This window comes from Syzygium oleosum, unplaced genomic scaffold (assembly GCF_021117445.2).
Source record: "Syzygium oleosum isolate NSW1041296 unplaced genomic scaffold, Sole_v2.1 Sole_v2.32, whole genome shotgun sequence".
In the NCBI taxonomy this organism is placed as follows: Eukaryota; Viridiplantae; Streptophyta; class Magnoliopsida; order Myrtales; family Myrtaceae; genus Syzygium; species Syzygium oleosum.
The window spans coordinates 1814792-1836959 of record NW_026607516.1 but is presented as its reverse complement, the minus strand read 5'-3'; the positions used below and the strand labels follow the sequence as shown (position 1 = coordinate 1836959).

The window sequence follows — 22168 nt, the reverse complement described above, 5'->3', positions numbered from 1 at the left end:
AGAAGTATGTCAACTTGCCGGACAAACAACCTTTGCTCGAGAGGATTCAACATCACAAGATGAAGGTGAAGTGCCGATTCAACCACTCAAGACGTAACACCACCATCCTCTCCCGGCGCAACACAAGAAGAATCTACTTGAATCTCCTATTTTAAGGGTAAAATCTCTTAGAAAAGTTTATGAAACATGCAACTTTGCAGCTTTAGAACCAGAGAACTATGAAGAGGCTACCAAAGAAGAAGTTTGGATTAAGGCCATGGAGGAAGAAATCAAGATGATAGAGAAGAATGAAACGTGGGAGCTCGTCGATCGCCCGACGACAAAGAAATCATTGGTGTCAAGTGGGTTTACAAGACAAAGCTCAATGTAGATGGATCAATTCAAAAGCATAAGGCAAGGCTCGTGGCGAAAGGATACTTGCAACAACCAGGTATTGACTATACTGAAACTTTCGCTCCTGTTGCACGCTTTGATACTATTCGGCACTCATAGCCTTAGCAGACAAAAGGAATGGAAGATCTATCAACTAGATGTAAAGTCTGCATTCCTTAATGGATATCTTCAAGAAGAAATATATGTGGAACAACCACAAGGCTTTACCATCAAAGGCCAAGAAGAAAAAGTCCTCAAGCTCAAGAAGGCCCTCTATGGGTTAAAACAAGCACCACGAGCATGGTATAGCAGAATAGACGAATACTTTACCAAGCAAGGATTCGGGAGGAGCATGAGTGAGCCAACGCTCTACATCAAGACCCAAGGTAAGTCCGACACTCTCATTGTCTCTTTGTATGTGGACGATCTAATATATACAGGAACAATGAAAAGATGATTCAAGAATTCAAAGAAGAAATGATGAAGACATTCGAGATGACGGACTTGGGCTTGATGCGCTACTTCCTCGGTATCGAGATCAACCAAAATGAAGGAGTTTTTATCTCACGGAAGAAATATGCCGAGAACCTCCTTAAGAAATTCAAGATGAATAATTGCAAAACAGGTTGCAACACCGCTCGTGACAAACGAGAAACTATTAAAGGAAGATGGAGCGAGAAAAGCCGACGCCACCCTCTGAAGTCGATTGGTAGTCTATTATATCTCAACTCGCTACACGACCGGACATCATATACGCAACAAGTCTACTATCACGATTCATGCGAGTCCGAGTCAAATTCACTTTGGAGCGCCAAGAGAATTTTAAGATACATACGAGGAACGACAGATTATGGCATTTGGTATCGGCCAAGTTCAACCGCTAAGCTCGTTGGCTACAGGTGCATGGGATCTAGGCGGGATCAACGACGATAGGAGGAGCACCACGGCTATGCATTCACCCGGCTCAGGAATATTCTCTTGGGCATCTAAAAACAAGACTCATGGCACAATCCATCGCGAAGCTGAATATATCGCGGCTCACTACGACTACTAGTCAAGCAATATGGCTTCGAAGAATTCTAGAAGACATTGGAGAAGCACAAACGGAATCAACTCCAATATTTTGCGACAACAAGTCTGCAGATCGCCATATCAAAAATCCTGTCTTCCATGGAAGAACCAAACACATAGACATCAAATATCACTTCATCCGTGAAGTGCAATATAATGGAGAGATCGAGCTCAAATATTGCAAGACCGAAGATCAAGTCGCGGACATATTCACTAAAGCACTACCGCTGGTCAAGTTCGAGATGTTAAGAAGCATGCTTGGAGTTTCTCGAAATTGGATCAAGGAGGAGTGTTGAAATAGTGATCCAATTTCTAGAAGTTTCTAGTATGCTCAAGATTTTTGGAAAATAGATATTTAAATGAATAATCTAGAAAGTTGTGAGAAATATCTAAGATATTTCTAGAAAAGTTTCTAGAAAAATCTTTGATATTTCTAGAAGGTTAATGAGACATGTGTAGAAAATTCTAGAAAAATATCTATGTAACATGCTATAGATTTTTCCTTAGTGGCGGTGGAAGAGGGCTATAAATAGCCAACCCCTCTCCACTTGAAGAATACACACCTATCAGAAGAAAAAAACTAAGTCCCTTGTACAAAGCCTTCATAATACAATACTTTTTGTCTTCTTTGTTTCCTACTTGTCTTCCACTATCAAAAGTTTTGTTCTACTGTTGCTTCAAGTCCACGTACCAACACTTGTACTCACTAAATCACTCACTCACTTACAAAACAAATCACGCTTCCGCAATTACTAACAATATCGAAGAAGAATTTTAATATGCTAGTCAAACCTAACCTGAGGAAATTGAAGAAACATCTGTTGCTTAATAAGATCATACAAATAAAATGAACAAATTCTTAAAAGGAAGGAGAGAGCAGGGGTAAACTCGTCGCCCCGAGCTAATCAAACCACCCTTCTGTACGACTGCTTTTGCTCACAAAAGGGTGACGGAGAAGGTCATCGACTGTCCCTCTAGCCCTCCAATCCTTCTCCAGACACCTACTAACAAAACTCTTGAACTCTGGTGATGCCGTTTCAGGAATCTCCAGCCTATCCGAAAAGCAAATAGCACACATTAGAGTTGCCCAATCTGGTGTCTGTCCTGGACTTATCAAGGGATAATGACCCACGTGGCATTCTAGTAAGACAATTCCTAGAGACCAAACATCCCCTGCAAATCCTTCTTCTTTATCACCGTCCCACCTCTCTGGATCAAATCTCTCAGGACTCATATAAGCACATGTCCCTAAATAAGAAACATGAGGGTTACAAGTACTAGCTACAACCTGACTCACACCAAAATCTGCAATTTTCAACTCGCCTTTACTGTTTATGAGCAAGTTTGATGGCTTAATATCCCTATGCACTATTTTCATCGTATGCAAATAGCATAGCCCTTCCAAAACTCGTCTCGCCACCCTAGAAATCACCTGTTCTGGCAATTTTCTATGGATACATAATATATCTTGCAGAGACCCTCCTTCCATGTACTCCATTAGGAAGTATAGTTCCCCTGCATTATCCGAGTCGATGCACCCGCTGTTCAGAACTGCATGACATTTCACGATCAGTGGCGAGTCTACTCGTTTGAGAATTTCCGCTTCTTGTCCTGCCTGTTGCCACACATCTGTTGTGTGCTGATCGACACGAAGGACCTTCAGAGCATAAATTGAAGCTGTTTGACGATGCCGGACTTTATAGATAGTAGCTCCATTGCCGTGGCCTAGGACCTCCAATTTCTCTAACTTAGAGAAGTTTTCAACATCAGGAGACTGTGGTTGGATCGTGAAAGACAATGCTGGTAACTTGGCCGGTCGCCAAAGATCAGCTGCTGGTATTTGAGGAGGCAGGGATAGCTTCAATGCTTGTTGGTGCCTTCTTTCTCTTACCAATGTCATTTACACACCAAGAAGAGTTTTTCTTCTGTCTATTATGTGAAGAATGAAGTTGATGGGTTTATAAACATGGGTTGAGACATGTACGTGGTTGTTTTCCAACAACAAAGATCTGACAAGTGGCTGTAGCTATCCCTGAATTCAAGGGCAGGTGAGCATTTTGTGGTGATGTCAGTGCCTTTTCGTCTGGCTATGAGTGCAATTAGTTTTGGGGAGTTTTCACGGTGCGCAACGTGGAGTTTTGGCTGCTTGTGTTTCCTGATAACAGAGTTGCCAATTTTCATGGATGTCGTTAAACACGTGCATCTACTCTCCTTCATTCCCTTTTTGTTTTCCCCTGTAGGTTATGTATGGCCAATTATAATGCACAAGCACGTCAGTCTTATTTCTCGTGAGGAAGAGCTTAAGCGAATAGCTCTCTCCTACTTTTCAGAATCGATATCTGACATATATGTTTCTTAACCTAATGTCTAATGCAAAATCAAGCTGAATCGTAACAAATTGTGACTGTTAATCCTTCAAATGGAAATCCTAAGGAAGAACACCATTCCAGCATTCGTGGGCAAGGTTGATAAAGGACGGAAAAGAAATCTCAAAATTCCCGAAGGCGGTCTGTGCAGAGAACTCCGATGCTATATCTAGAGTTTCTTGTTGTATATTATATGGACGATTCGAACAATTAAGTTGATGGAAATTTTAGTTAAAGACTTGATTTGTTATCTCATGTTTGTTATTCGCGAAAAAAATACCAATCGAAGTAGAGGTCTCTTATTATTATTATTATTTTATGCAGTGGATACAAATATCAATATAGTAGCCTTTTGTGCTATGTATTCCTGTTAGAATACTTTGGTTGTAATTAGTCAGAATTTTCGTTATTCAATTTAGAGCTCTAATGATTGAATGCCACCACCATCATCATCGGTTATTGTTCTTGTCATCGTCAAACCTCAACCGGCACTCTTATCTTCTTTCCCTCTTTTTTTTTTCAATGAAAGTTCCGCGTGCTCAAGTTCTGTATCTTATAGAGCTTCGGATTGGGTATTTTGGGGTTTATGAATTCTTGTCCCATATCGGCAAAAAGGAACGAAATAGTCTCTATAAGTATTATAATTTGAGCGATTGATGCAATTCGGCCACTGAATGTTGTGAACGTGGCCCAGCTTAACGTTGGGTTATGGGCTCGGGATAGTACTTTTGAGCGCGAGAGTTCCATTGCACTGTCGGTGCGATGAGGCAGAGACGGACTCTCGTCCCCGAGTTACATTGACCGACCAACACAGTCATTCACTTTGCCCTACATCATATCGGCAAACCGGACGGGGCTACCTGTTTTTGTCACTCCATAAGGTTATAATTACTGGAGTACGAAAACGAAAAGAAAATCCCACCTTTGCTTGTTTCTATTGGTACTCGACTACTTACGCACATACGTCTCCATTTGCCTTCAGACATGCGCCAAATGTCTGTTTCTATGACTTGGTCGGTGTTTTTCAATAATTGGATTTAGAATTCTAGGACATGGAGTATTCAGCCGCATTAAGGTACGTGGAAGAAACAACAGAACATGTAGTCGAAGTTACATTAACATAAAGCACGCACGTCTTGCAAGTCAATGAAACGTGTTCCTTCGAAAGGGGTGTACAGCTTTGTACGAGTAATCGCATGGGTACAGGGTAAGCCACCGGAACTTATTGACTTCTCGGAAACCTTTACAAAAAAGATTGGCAGAATTAAGAATCCGATTCTCAGAATAGAAACTCAGGCGGAAGTAGCCCGACGCTTCATCATTGAGTGATAAACATTTCATTCTCCAAGCCGTTCTGAGTTTTCTCGGAATGGAGATCCGGCCACAAATTGAGGCCATTTCATTTCGAGGATCGGAAAGGATTCTATCAAAAAGGTTTTGCATACATGGGAAGATTCTTTTGAGGTGGGAGGGGTGAAGGAAGATGAGCATTTGTAAGCAACGATCGCTGACAACTCGACCATAATGAAGCACCACTGTTTTGGTGGTAAACAGCAGAACAGGTGATTGAGAGTATGTGAAATGATGCACAATGTTCCATACAGAACCAAATCACAGAATCAGACCTCGAACAGGCTCATGCTTCGATGGCTTCTGCTCGGCCGAAGCAGAAGCCTTTGGAGACTCCGATAGATGAATTTGAGCAAAGTCATCCACTACTTTTCTCTTCTGTTCCTCTTCGGCCATTCCCACTTTCTCCTTTGTCTTCTGGCCGACATCGCCAGCTGCTTTTGCAACTTTGTTAAAAGCACCTGTTACCCACGACGCCCCCGTGAACACATAACGGTTCTTCATAATGGCTGATCCAGCACTGCTAACCTTTTGCTCTGCCGCTGCAAATGCTGACTTGGTTTTCTCAGAAACTTGAAACTTTTGATCCACTTCCCTGACCTTGTCGCCCACAACCGTGGTACCCACAGTGATTTTCTCGGTCAGTCCAATCTTCTTATCGAAGGAAGCGACTTTTGATGAGGCTGTCGATGTCAACTGATGCTTCTCATCAAGGGACTTGGCTTTGTTCACTGCATCTTTGCCTAATATGAAGCCCTTAGCCAGCATGCCGGTAACTACATCCTCTGCTTTTCGCAAAGCAGATTCACCACCAGCTGGACTTTTGTTTTCTGTTACCTGCAAGAAGAGCAATAATCATGTTCATTATGGTAGTAAGAGATATTACGCGACAGGAGTCAGGAGACTCAGGACTCTTACGGGCGGTGCTATAGCATCAGGAGGCAGCTTGTAATCTGGAGCGAGAGCAATGCTGACAGACATATCAACAATTGTTGCACCCTGACATTCAAAGGAGTTCAAAGTGAACCTTGCTGCTGAGATGCATTAATAACAAGTAATTGATTTAAACTGTTATATCTGTCTCGTTATCTAATGAAATGTGACTACTAGGCAAAAGAATCCATAAGTTACAAATAAGAAAGACCATGTATAAAGGGAGATTTCCCCTTCATGCACATTCATAAATATGCCATGTGAAAGAAAATGGTTACCTAGAGCTAATGATGAAGGACATTATTGGACAAAAACTAACCACATTACCAACAAATATGTTCTGCTAGAGTATAATGGAAGCCCCTAGCGTAGATGAGCCCATTCTAAGTATTATCCTCCATCTTCTGTTAGCTCACAAGGATGTTAGTTCATCATGCAAGCTAGATTATAATGCAAGGTGTATAGGTGATTCCTGTCTAAAATGCATCAGCTGATCAATCAAAAGCACCAATACAAGGACAAGCAAAACCAAAGAAAAAGAAACATAAATAATAGCTCAGGGAAGCCTCAAAGCATCACTTCGTTGCTGCAACAATACTAGACATAAATTCTTGATGATAATTAAGCTAATTGAATGCTTTTCATAGCATAGGGATTTTCCTTCTTCCAAACTAATGACTTTGCGCATGCAAAGATCTCAAACAAATAGGAGGACAAAATCAAATGATGTGAGTACGACAAGCTGTATTACCGAAAGCAGAATGGCAGTCTCTGCTCCTTGAGAATCCTTGAACGTGACATATGCAATTTGAGACCGCTCAGTGTCACTGTGTAATTAGATGAAGAAAAACATAAGAAAAGTAACTGTGAAACAAAACAACTAAGCGAGCAAAGGAGTAGACTCAACCTGTGCATCTCAACATATGCGATATCACCGGAAAATGAAAAGAACTCCTTGAGGTCCCTCTCTGTTGCTCCTAGGGAGACATTGCTAACCTTAACAGTTGTTAGCTGCAAGGACACTCAAATGATAGTGAGAATTATACCCATATACCAATCACAATTTAATGAGAATAAAAGATAACAACAAAGAAAGCTGATGGCAAAAGGGAGCTAAAGGGGGTTTAAAGCCATTCCGAGAGCTACAACATGAATTGCTGAGCCGAAGAGCTCTCCTTAGTAAGACTTGCACATCTTTTTTGTCCAATATCTTGCTGAATGATATGTTCTTTTTGTGGTAAGTTTTGGAGGCAATTATGCGAGATTTTAAACAAGAAAGCAAATAACATATGCTAACGGTAGGCATTCAAATGCTTCCAATCTTTCACACTCCCACATTCCCATTGACTGGACTGATCCGAGATCTTCTCAAATCAAAGCAAAGGGCTCTCGGGCTAATCTGTCGCTACTGAAGAATTATTTCACTTGGATTCCCAATGAAAGACATCAGGACTACATGAATGCTCACCGGCATCCGGCAGAGGCCTTCGTCAACATGTTGAGAACGGGGCAAAAAGAAACCGCGATACAACATGTCTAAATCCATGAACTTTTCAAAATAATTGGTCGCTGCGATCAAACATCAGAGAGCGAACTGCATACACAGATTGAGAGCCACTCAAGCTAACCAAAGGCTTGCGAGTGAGTTTCCATCAAGCAGCATTCAAGAGTGCCCCCGAACACGGAAGCTCCACCTCCACGGAGATCGCACACTTGACAGGAACAAAACGATCCTCATTGTCACCGCAAACTCTCCTCGGACGCACCCACACTCACCAAGCATTCAGGAAACAATTCACGAGGTCAGACCAAGCTACAGCGTTCGAATTCAAAAGCCAGCATCGTCCGATCAGGGTGAAGAAAAAAGAGGCCCGTACGCTCGCAAAACACCAATCCCCCTGCACCGACCGCATCAAATCCGGAATCCCCATAGAAACCGAAGCAGATCTACGCACGATAGCTTCAGAAAAACGAGCTCCGCTCGAGCAGGTTGTGAAGGAAAGAACGGACACGCGCTAAGTTCCTGATTATCCGCGAAGACTTCCACCGATCGTGCTACAGCGAAGCATGAGGGAAGAGTAGAGCCGGAAATCGAGGACTCACCGACATGGCAATGGCTATTCTTTCTCCGGTCGTCGCCGTCGCCGTCGCCGTCGTCTTCTTCCTCGTCTTCGAAATGAGAGCTGAGCTTGTGAGAGAGAGAGAGATTTATACAGCGTACGCGCAGGAGGAAAGACGAGGCCCCTCCCCGGGAGGCGCGTATGAAGATCGCGCGTGGGAGGGCGAGATCTGGCCCGCCGGCAGCCATCGCACGTGCGGGAATCCGACGGTGGAGGGCGCTGGAGTGGTGGGGCCCTTTTGCTCAATCACGCGGGGGACTTTTCCCACCCTCGGACATGGTGTTGTCGGGTCCCACTTCCTCGAGGCGGGACATCAAATTCCTTGACACGCTCTCGTCGTGGGGTCAATGCCTTGAATTTGAAATCTAGAACATCTTCCCACTCCTTACATTCGAAGTTGTTGCATTAATTTGATTAAAAAAAAGTAATTGGATTAATTAGGGAAAATTGCACCAAAGGTCCTTAGTCATTTGAAGAGATACAATTAAGTCGTGCACATTTTAGATCCCAGTGTAATCAAGCCTTTTCGATGGTTGCTTAGCCAATTTCGTCATCGCGGCATGCTAGAATTTCAATGTAGAGTTTCTTAACATTTTTGAGCATGTGTGACGCCGACATATAAAAAAAAAGAGTAAAAGAAAGCCAAATAAGCTAAATATTTTTAAAGAAATAAACCAAAAGTTAAAGAAAATGAGATAAATACACAAAAAGTCATAATACTTGTCGAGAAAGTGGAATCAAATCGTAAAATTTGTAACATTAATGCAATTAAGTTTCTCAGATAGATTCGTTTAAATTGATGGACGAAAAATGATGACATGACTTTATTTATTAATTTCTCTTTTTTGTGCGGCCGTTTTCTTAACTGATTCGATCATGGGATTTAAAAGATGTCGTTTCTTCCCCTTTTAACCCTTCAAAACTATAAAGCTCTATTATTGCTAGCCTCAAATTGAATTGCAATCTCTAATTTTGGCCCGAGGAACCCTAATCCCAAATTGAAGAATGGCAACCAAAAGAATGAGGCCGTCAATGTTTGAATCAATTGGGGTAACTCCTAATGAGGTTGACTTGGAGCTAACCAGCTATTGTGGTCTTTGATTACCAATTCTCATGGCAAAGTCAAGGAAAAACATAATATGAAGGTTCCATGATTGTGCTAAGTTCGATGGGCAGGCTGCTGGGATTTCTTTATGTAAGTTGATATGAAGATACCAAATCGAGCAAGGGGACATATATAATAGTCAACCTCCTTGAAAGGAATCAAACACCGAGTGAATAAAGCTGGTCAAGATCCACACGAGCTCACTGCTAGCCAAAATCAGGCCTCAAAGGGCAAAGCGGAGACATTGAAAGGAGGAGCTCAAACGAGCGAAAATAGAGATGTATCAATTGGTAATCGTTTTGCGCATATGTTGTGTCGTTGTGCTGACGTTAGAATTGGTGGGAAGTTTATAAGTCTTTCATAGTTCTCTGTTTGTGTTATGGTGATTTGGGGAATATGATTGAGATATGTTTTTTTAAGGGGTAAGTGAATTAGTGAAGTTTTGATGTGAATCTGGGCACTCATGTCTAAGATCAGATGGATGAATCATGTAGGTTTTCATTTTGAACATGTAATGTCCATTTTTGGATGTCATGCAGTTTTTCATTTCAATACCAATGTGTTGAATAAGCATCAAATTTGAAGGACCATCAATCGCCAATGATGCTGCATCAATAGATAATGACCAAAGAGTGCACCCATTTGCACAAAAAGTACTCCATCCATTAACATCAAATAGAGTAATTACATAGATTAAGTTGCTTCGTGTTCAGTAGAAAAAACCACCTACATCAGTCCAAGTCTTTGGCTGCTATCTCTGGTGATCTTGTAAATTTGGCATTCACTTGATTCATAAGTCTTAAGCTTTTCCTTGTAGCTTGTCCCTTTCCCACGATTTTTTCTTTTGCTAGCAGCGGCACCGTTCTTTAGAGAGGGAGTTCTAGCATTAGATGATTGAGGTTGTGACCTAGCCTGAGAGTTTGGATTTGATGGTGGTCGTTCTTTGTGACGATGCATTTGCCTTCGAAGCTCTTGAAACTACTAATTTTTTCCGGCACCCTCAACAATCTTGCATCAGCTGTTCCAAGTTACACGACAATGAACACGTTTTTAGCTCAATTTGATAGTAAGATGCAATTACGAAATGTTAAAATGTTACTTACGTTAAGAATTTGAAGGTTTGTCCTAAGGTTCGGGGAAACATCCCTTGCCACCGTTTTGTTCTTCTTCGGCCGCGATCGCGGATGACCATTTTTTAGTGCAACTCTCCTAAATCGAAAAAAACGGTGGACATAAGAATCAAATGATAATACCCAAATGCATGGGGATTGGGGTATTACTCACTGGGATTTTCTAAAGTCTCCCTTGAGCAGTTGCTTTGGCTTGATTACAACAACTGATCAATCGTGGCTTGATCCTCTTACATGTGCACTAGTTTGAGCAACAGCAGTGGTTTGGCCACTAAAAGTCCTTCTACAGTTGCACTGGCCTCTGCAAAAGCATTGGCCCGGCCATCGGATCGGATCCTCCTTGCGCTATATTTGCCATTAAATCGGAACCTCGAGATATAAAAATGACATTACATGGTTTTAACGCAACTTACTTGTTCTATTTCTTTTTTAAAATTTTTGTCTTGATCCATACGAATTGGCCCGAGTTGCACTGGCCTTGGCACTGGCCCGCTCGGTTGACTAATAGATGTTTCCATGTGGTAAGTCACTAGCTCGTTGGAAAGTTACATTATTTATCTGAAATTACTCTTTGACATTTAAGTTATCAGCTAGCTTAAAAATTACTGTGTATTAAGTGGAAGAAGGGAGTCAGCTATACTATCACCTTTTGACAGACAAGAAAAGAAATTTTCACGAGGAGTAAAAATAAGAAGGAAAAAAAAAAGAAGCGAAATTCCAAAGGTTAAAAGCAAAAGATAAAAATGAAAACCATTTCATTATAAAGGACAAATTTGACTTGCAATTCGCTAACCGACTTCTTCGGTGGAGAGAAGAAGTTCAAAGCAAAAGACAAAGACAAAGACAAGGCGAGGCAAAGGCAGGCGCGGTCACGTTGGACCGAGCCCCAAAACGACGCACCGTTGACGTGCCGGTGAAGGCAGTTAGACTAAAGGTAACAACAACCCCAGCGCGGCAACTTATCGGGAAACCCACCGCCAGACGCCAGTCAAACAAAGCCTTCTCCATTTTCTCTCTCCTACCCCCCTCGTACTCCCAAACGCCGTCTCCAATCTCTCTCTCTCCTTCCGTCGTCCTCCGATCCCTCCGATCGATTCGCACCGCCGTAATCGCACCCCCGATTCCGCGCGAAGCACCGCCGCCGCCGCCGCCCCCCTCGTCGCCGTCCTCGTCGTCGTGGTCTCTGTCTCTCTCTCGCGGGGAGAGAGTTAGGTCAAATCGGGAGAGATGAGCTTTCAGGATTTGGAAGCCGGGAGGCGCGATCTCATCAGCGGCAAGCAGGACCCGACGCAGGCCGTCGCGTCCGGCGTGTTCCAGATCAACACCGCCGTCAGCGCGTTCCGGCGGCAGGTCAATGCTCTCGGGACCCCCAAGGACACGGCCGAGCTCCGGGAGAAGCTGTGAGTGCTTTCGATTCATCGTTTGTAGGGATTCAATTCGAGGTTTCGAGCTGCATGGTGGCCGAATTTCTTGGATATATGGTTGTACGGATTGATGTACGCCGGTTGAACTCTCGGGGACTTGTTGTTCGGTTTGAATCGTATAATTAGGGTCGGATATAGAAATCGGGGGAATTGTAGGTCGTTTTGGTTTGGCTTGATTGCTTTCTTGTAATCCGGAGTTATGCATCGGGAAATTGGTTGTTGATGGACTTTAATGTAGTTTGCCTTTTGAGTTTATGTGACCTTGTTGTAATGTGAGCTCCAGAAGAGGTAATTCGTGGAGAGCATGCTCATTTTGTGCACTTATCAGTCTATGGTCTAGAGAGAATTGCTGTCATAACTGGAATTAGCATCCTTCAAACTACTAACTAGACTTTGGGACTAATATATGGCTGACACAGGAGTCATGGTATGTCTAGTGACGGTCACAAAATGGTTCTCATCTCTCACACTCATTATGGCTCGAACACTGTACCTTTTCAGAACCTTGTAATTATGAATATGCATGTATTTGATGTCAGAATCGGGTCATCTTTTTGCTGGAGGTCTTTGTTACCTCAAAATGATATTTTGATCATGCTAGGCCTGTCCTAATCATCCTCAAGAGTCTAGACTTTTACATGAATATACTTAAATATTGTCTGTCTCCCTAACCCCTTGTTTGCTACAGGCACAAGACAAGGCTATATATTGGGAACCTGGTGAAGGATACTTCAGAAAGACTTAAACAAGCCAGTGAGACAGATCATCAGGCTGGTGTTAGTGTAAGTTAACTCTCTTAATAACCACCCTATTGCTAATATAGAAAAAAAAAAGTTCTCATTTGGGATTAATAAATCGGTTAATTTGTCAAATGATGGTCGATTGTCTCTTTCCCTTCGATGTAGCCTAGGTGACAATAAAGAGGTATAGAATTATGAACTTAAAACTTTAGAATGCAATGTGATAGAGTCTGTCTTGTATTGTAATGACAAAAAGAGGATGCATACTTGCGTCATGGTAAGAGCTACCTTTTCGTCTTTGAAAATTGTCAACTCATTAAGGGTTTTATCAACAAATCCTCATCTTGATATTTCAAGTAGCTGGATGGCATTGGTGTATCAAAATGACTCGCAAACTAGCTTCCGATGATGGTTCATTTTTTAATATTACTAATTCTCTTGGTGACATATCATTAAACCATATTGCATTGTGAAGTCAGTATGATAATGGAAAAAAAAAATTTGGGACCACAGCTATACATTTTTTGGACAAACCAATTCATGTATCCGTTAATCATTTAGTAGAGTACTTAAAGTGCCTATCCCCATTGAAAGGGTGGCTTAAGCCTGATGTGGAACAATCTGTGTCCTCCTTTCTAACCTTTGGCTTCTTTACTTATAGATGTTTGAAGTTTCCTGATTCCGTTTCATGTACATTCCCTTCAGATTTTCTGTTTTCTCTGGTGTCGATTCTCGAGTCTTGACCTTTTTTTTTTGTTTGCAGCCTGCCAAGAAGATTGCAGATGCCAAACTTGCAAAAGATTTTCAGGCTGTTCTGAAAGAGTTTCAGAAGGCCCAACGGCTTGCAGCTGAGAAGGAAACGGCATACGCTCCATCTGTACCGCAGACTGTTCTTTCTTCTAGGTAATGGCTGTAGAATGCGAAGCTAATTTTATGATGTTGATTTTCTTCATTCCACCCAATCCAGGGTCAAACTGACTGGATTGGGAATGTAGATGAGTTATTGGCCTGATAAGTAATTGTTGTTTCAATAGAAACTGAGAGTATGTTCAGCAGGCTGAGAGGTATTGCGTGCTAAGAATTCTGTTTTACATTGGTGCATGTATGCTTGTTTACCTTCAGTGGTTGATCTGTGTTATATGTTTGTTCATTCTTAACCAGCTATTCTGCCAGTGACCAAGACATAAATGCTGATAAGAGTTCAGAACAGCGTGTTCTCCTTGTCGAATCAAGGAGGTAAGGAAAGCATCGCTTTTTCGTTAGTATTTGTTCTCTTCAATAAATCTGTGCTTTCCCACAACTATGGCCTTTTCTAGTATGCAAAATCTTCTCCAAATGTTGTTTTAGCTGAGAAGTTAAAACCTGTTCTAAGTATCTCTTTTCCCCAGACAGAAAAGGTTCATAGGAGAACCTCTGGAAGCCCTTAGATCATGTCATGTTGTACAATTTCTATCTAATTCACAGGATGCCAGTGTCCAGAAAACTTCATACCTAAAATGAGTTTTCTTAACATCACTATGCATGTATAATAAGTATTCAGTTTTCCCACAAGCTATACTTCTCTTGTGGGGTAGCCAAGTTTGTGTTGCTTCCATAGCTTCTACTATGGCTTCAAATATTTAAGGTGTTGGTGTTGTGTAATGGCTGTAGATGTGGGTTGTTCAAGGTGGGTGAAGACCATTTGGAAGTATCTGGCAGAATTTTATTCAACATCCAAAATGACAAATTATTATCTATTATTCTGAATATCCCTATACGGTCTTAGATATGCACATCATGCATGAGTCAGCTGGTTGTGTAACTTCCGTATTGTCAACGTTAAGCCGAATTTTATTGCAGAGAACAAGTATTGCTGGCCGAAAATGAGATTGCCTTCAATGAAGCTATCATTGAGGAAAGGGACCAAGGAATCCAGGAAATCCAGCAGCAAATTGGTGAGGTGAACGAAATTTTTAAAGATCTCGCAGTGCTTGTTCATGAACAAGGGACAATGATTGGTAAGTTATTGTATCCATATCTAGTCCGTTTCCTTCTACTAGTTTTTGGGGCTTGTATTCTATAATTGACACTAATATGCTGTGCAGATGATATTGGCTCTCATATTGAAAGCGCACATGCATCCACTGCTCAAGGAAAGTCCCATTTGGTGAAAGCTGCAAAGACTCAAAAATCAAATTCATCTATGGTATATTCTGGAAAAATAAGACTTCTCCACAATTTATTTGCAACTATTTCCTGTTCAGAAAATCGCATATCTCTTGTGCCATGAGCAACGTCATTTTTGTTTGAGCAATTTTTTTATGTTTCACGCACAGTATAGTAGTCTGAATGTTGTAGCCTCGTTTTTAGCTTGCTTCAATTTCTGGGCTTGTTTTTAAGTTTCATGACAAAGACTACCTTTACTCTTGAGGAGGAATCAATACAGTCATACCTCTCTGCTCTCCTTTTTTGGCTGGTTATTTAGTGCATCCCATATTTGCATTGGACTTAAAGTAAAAGAAAAAACAGAAGAAATGACACCAACACAAGTTCAGCGGCATTACAATGCAATGTGCTTCTATATTGAGATCATTATGCTTGTTTTATGCAGAGTTGTTTGCTTTTGGTGATCTTCGGGGTAGCCCTTCTCATTGTGGTCATAGTAGTTGCAGCTTAAGCAGTAGAATAATCAAGCATCAATGGAGACTGCTCGTCTGAGTGAATGGTACAATGGGGTCAGCCTGATTAACCACCCTTCTTTGTTCTTTCACTGTAAAAACTGGTCGACAGGAGTCTGCTATATGAAAAAAATGGGAGTGAACAATTTATATTTTTTCCTCTACTGGGGAAGAATAATAGTGGGGAGGAAAGTAGAGAGAGGAGGCCAGACGGTGGCTTTCCCGGTTGGCTGGTGAAGTTCCTGTTTACATACCCATCTGGGGTTGTTATTTGGCCTTTCAAGGTTTGTGACACCACTGTCATGTAAAGCTGCTCTCATTGTTCTCAATAATAGCCTCTGCGATTCTTTTAATTATCTTTCCAGAGGATTCATCTGGATTTCGACATTGATCTTGATCTTGCATAATATAGCTATATCGATGTTATATATGTAGCATTTTTTCCATGATTCTAAAATGCATTCGGCGACACCTTGAGTTGTTGGCTGAAAAAGCTGCTGGAAGGTACTTCAGTTGCAAGCCTGAGTGGTTAAACACCTTATCGAAGGTTGAGCAAAGGCCAGCGGAGAGTGTTTAATAAAAGGAATAACATCACCAGTGTTATTACTGATTCTTTTTTGTTTTTGGGGTTCGGAAGCATCCCTGTACTTTAAAAAAGCGTCACCGGTCCTCCCTCCGTTGGTTCAATGACGGGTTTTTTCTGATTCTTTTCAAGATCACAAAAGAAAAGAAATAGAAGTTACCATACCAAACGTTCATGAGAACGATTTGGATTGCTGATTTTTTCATCAACAAAAAGCGCATGCGACATAGACCGCTAAATGAGCTGAATGAAAAGAATAAAAATAAAACGTGGGTAACTTGAAGCTGAAAAGGGAATCTAAACTACTCCTTGAAGTATTCATGTCATGTTTGGAGGACAACCCCGTAGAACGAAATTCCAAATTTGCAGTCACGGCGTGTCTTGAACAGCAACTCAACAACAACCTATGAAAAAACAAGCCACAATTCACGTTGGAATAAAGGAAACTTAGCATGTTCTCATTGAATCGAGAAACTAATCACACACAAATAAAAACAAAGCACCGACAGTTCGGATTAAGTGATGGAAATTAGCATGTTCTCAACGAGCAATTATCTCCCTTCTTCAATCATTAAAATACAAAGGTAGTAGTTGGAGCGAAAGCTCAAGGCATGTTCTAAACTAATCCCTCGTCCTAATTCCATTATTAGTACCTGATTATTTGTCGACCTCTTCTGTAGGCAACATACTTATGTTACTTCTGCAGATATTTCGATATATAGCATTAAGGTGAAGATGATTTAGCTATCAACAACATAGAGAAGCTTCCCCACCTCTCGGTTCGGGGGAAGAAGCATTTCAGGTTTTGACGAAGAAAAAGGGGGGTGACGCTAGCTCAGAACTCCAGACGATCTGCAGTTTGTCGAGATTGAATCTGCCAGGACGAATGGCCGATCATGTGACCACCCATGGATCTTTGCAGACGGCCGTACATCAGTCAGCCGACGTCGTTTCTAATTATCAACACTATGTGCATTACATAGGAACCTCGGAGGACACCCCCATGTTCCGTGAAAAACTGTGAGTCCGCCTAGTCACTTTTCTTTGACATATTCGAGTTTAATCATATAGCCAATCATGCTTGGGAAATTACGGAAATCCACTAATAGCTACGACGACACACCATGTACGAGGCCTTTGTTTGTGTGAAATAAGGCAGATTGGATGTATAAAATTCGGTTCTTCAGTATATTCAGGAGGGAAAAAAACGGCTTTATTAGCTGAAGGAGATGACCCTGTTACTCTCTCGCAAAATTCATGATCACTCTCTCCTGGGTATACTTTGTTTGATTGTCAGGCACGAGGCGAAGCAACATGTCGGGGATCTGTTGAAAGATATATCAGCTGAAATTGAACACGAAATCCATGATCATATCAAAGTTAGTATGACTTAATCCGCATCACTTTAATGTCGTCCTTACTCTCCTCCTCCTTTTCTCCCTTCCTTTCAAGTAGAGACTGCATTTTTCTCTCATATCGAACATGAGTTTCTTGTTCAGTGAGATGCCCTTATGCTGTCTTAGTTTTCTGCCTTGATTCCGGCCGGTATCCTTTATATTAGCTCAACTTTTTCACCATCGTCCTGCCAGGATAAGGATAATGTTGTAGATACCAAAATCGTCGAAGAGTTTGGTGCAGTTGTAAGGGAATATCGAGAGACTGAAAGGATTGAAGCTGAAGAGGAAGCATCGCATGTTCCTGTTGCTCCCCAACAAGCAAATCTTCCGGCTTCAAGGTGACCATGTAGCTCTTGGCAGATATTTGCCCTCGTCTTATCCCTCTGTTATCGTTTCACTCCACCGACATCTCTCCCATTGCATGCAACTCGAATCGAAAAAGTAAAGCTATATGTTTCCGAAGATCAGTGCATTTTTGTAATAATTTTTCAACTTGGTGATCTTGTGTTCTGAGTTGGTTTGACAGAGATAAGAATGATGAGGCAGGCAGAAATGCAGACCAGGATGCCGATTTGCGTGAAAGTCTTGACGAACTGAAAAGGTCAGCTCCCCTAACATTCTAAGATTAATTCGATGTCGTTGTATGCTGTGAAATTCGGCAACCCATACTTTTACTTCTTTCCCTACAAAATGTATTAGCATTTATGCTGGATGGTTTTTGAGATTTTCTTTTGCAATGGGTCACCTCGTGAAGTTACACTTGTCTCTCTTGAGATGCAGAATGGAGGCGTTGCTCCTGGAAAATGAGAATGCCCTCAAAGAGATCCTCAGAGATGGAGAAGGAAACGAGGAGGAAGTCCGTCGAGTCCAAGAAGAAATAAATTCATTAAAAGCTTTAATCAATGATCTTAATCACTCGAAATAGAAGAAGTCGATGCCACCAACATTCCGAGAGCCCTGACCGCTCAATCTCAAGCTTGTGACAAAAAATAAAACTCGACATTTCTGGTAATTTCTAACTGACAATTATAGCCTTCGAAGCTTCCGCGGTTGTCCGGACATTCTTTTTTGTTCCTCTTATAATTTGAAGGAAAAGTGTTGGGGTTTCAGGGACTAATGGACTTCGCTCTCGTGTTTTTCTTTTCAGGATTGCTTTCGTCAAATCTTCGGATCGTGCTTTCTGTGGGAATGATAGTTTCTATATCTTACTTCCGTTTTTTTCCTGGATTGCTGTTAATAGTGCAAGATCAGTCAAGGCTTAGGTGTGTGGTTGAATGGCAAGCCTCCTTGCTTGCTCCTTGTTTTGTTAATGTACCGAAAAATAAGCGAAACCGTGCTCCTTTACTTTCTTCTTTCGATGGGAAAAGCCAGGAGGCTGAGTTCAGCCTGATGGAGGACTTAAGTCACTTCTCTGTTTACAAAGCAGGAATAAAAAGGACAGAAGAACCCAATAATCAAATCTGATCACAGCTACTAAAGGTCAACAGACTAGGACAGTTCTCATGCGGTAGAAAACCGTGTCTGCCTACGAAGATGGTCGAGCTCATAATCGTATATGTTTCGATGTTACAAATGAGAACATGTCCGATGGCCAATTTTCTTTTTCCGAGTACCTGAAAATTGAATGGCAAATTTTTTTTTTAATCTTTTTCCAAAATAATTTGACGGGAATGACTAGGAAATTCGTGCTCGGGAAGTGATCTACGTGGTATAATGATTTCCAACTACGGGGAGACTCGAAAGCAACGAAAACATTAAAAAAGAAAGAGCGTGAATAAATTACAGGAAGTGAAATGATGTAGTAAATGATAGAAACAGAGTAAAATCGCAAGGGAAAAACGAAATCTGATTAGCTTATCCGTAGCTCGATACCATCTTAAAATGCAGGTTTCTTCATTCCATTGTAAACAATGACATCCAACGAGAACAAATATAAAAGAGCCAAGCGGTTTAGAGAAATGATCCTCGAGCAGAGTTAGATAATCCAAGTTGCAGATTTTACGTCATGGGGTGGTTTAAACGGCAATGACATAACTACTGCCAAGGAGAAAATAAGGACAGTTCACATTAATAGTGAAGGAAACTGAGCCTGTTTTCAACGAGAGACCGCTTCCATTGAGAATAACAAAATCAAGAAGTAGTGGTTGGGTCGAAAACGCCGCGCAAAGTTCTGGTAATCTGTACTTCTTGACCTTTTGCTATAGTCAGCTGATATAATGAACTTCTGCGGATTATTCATAAACAGTATTCAGATTAACCTGACGTGCCTTTGCATTGTATTTCCACCCCATTCAATTTCTCTAGACAAGGTTTCCACCAGTCCATGGAAGAACTCTTTTGGTTTTGTCGAGGAAAAAGAAAAAAGTCTGAGCCCTGCGAAGAAACCGCAAAGACCGGGACATCTACTCAACCTGGACGAAGGGCAGATGACACGAGCTCTAGTATATTGTTGCATTGGGAGACCACAATATCTCAGCCAGCCAACATCGTGACCAATTATCAAGGTTTTGTTGATTTCATCGGGACCTCCAAAGACACCCCTGTGTTCCGCGAAAATCTGTGAGTCTGTCTAATAGGTTTTCCTAGTTTCTGACTATTACATGTGCTGCATATGAGATCATATAGTCACTCGCCGGCTTTAGAAAGTCATGGAGGTCCAATGGCATAAAAATGAACTATATCTCTGGCATGTGTTCCATGCAAAATAAAAGCAAAACGAATCTTACAGAGGATGCTTGACTGTGCTTTTTGTATGGGACATTGCGATGACCAGGCATTGGGCAAGGGAACTTACTGGGAATTTACTACAAGTGACATCAGCTCAGCTTGAACAAGACGGCAGAGATCATGGTGATGTTAGTATGCATTAATCTGGACTGCCTTATTGTTTCCTTCCCCTACCCTGCCTTTTATCTCTTTCAACTAGAGTTTAGATTTCTCCAATTTTGAACGTTCATTTTCTTGTTTGGTAAGAAAGAGTGGCAAGTTTACATTTTTTTATGCTGTGTTGTTTTCTACCTCGAATTCTTTATTTTGTTTCCAATATCTTTATTGTGAACTTTCGATTTTTTTTTTTCTCATTGCCATGGCAGTCTGGGAAGACTGTCGAATATGCCAAGCTTGCCAAAGATTTGGTGCAATTTTTAGGGAATTTCAAGACGTTAAGAGGCTTGAAGCTGAACAGGAAGCACTTTATGTTCCCGTTGCTCCCCAACAAGCAAGTCTTTTAACTTCAAGGTGTAGCCCTCGGCACAATCATAGTCATCTTCATATTTTTCCTTATATTCGTATAGGAAATCTTCTTGTATGACAAGTCTATTTGGCAGATCAAAGACCAACGAAGTGGGCATAATGCAGACCAGAACTCTGATCCACACGATCTTCTTGAGCAGTTAAAAGGGTAAGATCCTCGAACATTCTAAGACAAGTTCAGTGTTGCAGTATGTGCCAGAATTCAGACAACATTATTCTCCATACTTAAAAAAGATGACACATCATATTGCATGAAGGCAATCAAAGAAGAAGTATATGATTAGAACAATGAACAAAGGTCTGAAAAGTTTTTGCCCATCTAATTTTGAGGAATCACAATTTCCTGCCTAGTCATTTTCGGTGATCCCGACAATGTGCTGTGCATCTGATTCTTTTATCCACGGAATTCAGCTCATGATGTTTTAACTGCTATGGATTGAGGTGCAGAATGGAGGCTTTGCTCTTGGAAAGCGAGTACTCCCTCAAAGAGATACTTAGAGAAGGAAAGGAAGATGAGGGGGAAGTTCGTCGAATCCAAGAAGAAATTGACGAAGTCAGGGATTCCATCAATGACTGTAAAATACTCATAAAAGAACAAGTTCATGGTACAGACGGCATTGAGAGTGCCCTGCAGTTTTCAACCGTTCGTGGAACATTGCACCACGAGAAAGCTGCAGGTCAAAGATCCAACTTACCGTTTCTGATAATCAAATATCAACTTTTTTTCTTGTACTCGAAGCTTCCACTTATAGTAATGTCCAAAGGGTCTTGTTGTTTTCCTTAATAGCATTTGAAGGAAAGTATAGAAGTTCAGTGAGTTTATGAAATTCTGTTCCCATGTTCTTCTTTCAGGATTGCTTCCGTCAAATCTGCGGCCCGTGCTTCTTGTTGGAATCATAGTTGTCTCATTTTTTTTAATCTCATTTGTAGTGGGGATGAACTAGTTACAATGCCAATGAAATCTTATTATGTGGCTTGAAAGACATGCATCATGAGTTGTCGTTATGTGTACGGACGCATAAAAATCAACTAAGTGAATTTTTATCTCATTTCTGCTACTGTTACATGTCAGTCCTTTAATAGAAGTCAGGGAAATTGGAGAAGAAAATCATGTCTCTGAAATATAAAAAAAGAGAAAAATCTGGTAAGTGTACCATAATCTCAACTGCGAAAAGGCAACGAATTTGGATATTATTATGTGAAAGCATCTAGTCTACGAATACATGAAGTAATCCAAATTGTGAATTTTCGATTGCGAGTTCTAAACTTGAGTATTTGAATGCTGTGTAGTGGAATGGTTCCCTTAGTCAGTTTTTTCAATTTACTCTCCATTTGTAAGTCCCTAGCCTCTGCTGAAGTTTCACCTGTGTTACCTTCCTAATAAAACTTGACATGTAAAAGGATTTCTAAAATAAGCAAGCTGGATCTGGTCTATCATAATGGAGCCCCATTGATGTTGAATTACATGAGTCAGCTACTTGTATTAAACAAGAATCAACTTGCGAATGCCTTGAGAGGCTTTGAATTTGTTGCAAATCCTGTGTGTTCACTGGAGACCATCTGTGGGTATAAATTATGATAGGCTGATTTTTAATTCCACAACTTGATTTATTAAACTGTTTGAATGCAACTATTGGATCTGTTTGGGATTGAAAGGCAATACTAGAG

At 41.2% G+C, this 22168-nt stretch overlaps 3 protein-coding genes and 1 long non-coding RNA gene across 5 annotated transcripts; 2 read left to right on the top strand and 2 right to left on the bottom strand.

Moving 5' to 3' along the window:
- Nucleotides 1-2206: 2206 nt before the first annotated feature.
- Nucleotides 2207-3360, bottom strand: LOC115669628 (mitogen-activated protein kinase kinase 10). Its single transcript, XM_030590789.2, has one exon. It carries the CDS (start codon nucleotides 3341-3343, stop codon nucleotides 2345-2347), a length of 999 nt encoding a protein of 332 aa, XP_030446649.2. The 5' UTR covers nucleotides 3344-3360; the 3' UTR covers nucleotides 2207-2344.
- Nucleotides 3361-5299: 1939 nt separating this feature from the next.
- Nucleotides 5300-8337, bottom strand: LOC115685406 (binding partner of ACD11 1-like). Of its 2 annotated transcripts, none has more exons than XM_030610486.2 (5): nucleotides 8196-8337; nucleotides 7000-7103; nucleotides 6844-6919; nucleotides 6078-6158; nucleotides 5300-5996 (listed from the first exon to the last, which is right to left on the bottom strand). In XM_030610486.2, exons 1-5 carry the CDS (start codon nucleotides 8199-8201, stop codon nucleotides 5421-5423), a joined length of 843 nt encoding a protein of 280 aa, XP_030466346.1. In that variant the 5' UTR covers nucleotides 8202-8337; the 3' UTR covers nucleotides 5300-5420. The 2 variants fall into 2 exon arrangements, with proteins under 2 accessions (XP_030466346.1, XP_056160607.1); XM_056304632.1 differs by lacking the exon at nucleotides 8196-8337 and adding an exon at nucleotides 7561-7943.
- A 2997-nt stretch (nucleotides 8338-11334) lies between these two features.
- Nucleotides 11335-15624, top strand: LOC115685407 (syntaxin-22-like). The gene is made up of 7 exons (XM_030610487.2): nucleotides 11335-11847; nucleotides 12560-12653; nucleotides 13375-13514; nucleotides 13773-13847; nucleotides 14451-14608; nucleotides 14696-14796; nucleotides 15202-15624. The coding sequence occupies exons 1-7, from the start codon at nucleotides 11675-11677 to the stop codon at nucleotides 15265-15267; spliced, it is 807 nt and encodes a 268-aa protein (XP_030466347.1). The 5' UTR covers nucleotides 11335-11674; the 3' UTR covers nucleotides 15268-15624.
- A 2066-nt stretch (nucleotides 15625-17690) lies between these two features.
- LOC115685411 (uncharacterized) lies at nucleotides 17691-18579 on the top strand. Its single transcript, XR_004006228.2, has 3 exons — nucleotides 17691-17849; nucleotides 18029-18256; nucleotides 18396-18579. It is a non-coding gene; the product is annotated as an uncharacterized LOC115685411 (long non-coding RNA).
- The last annotated feature ends 3589 nt before the right edge of the window (nucleotides 18580-22168 follow it).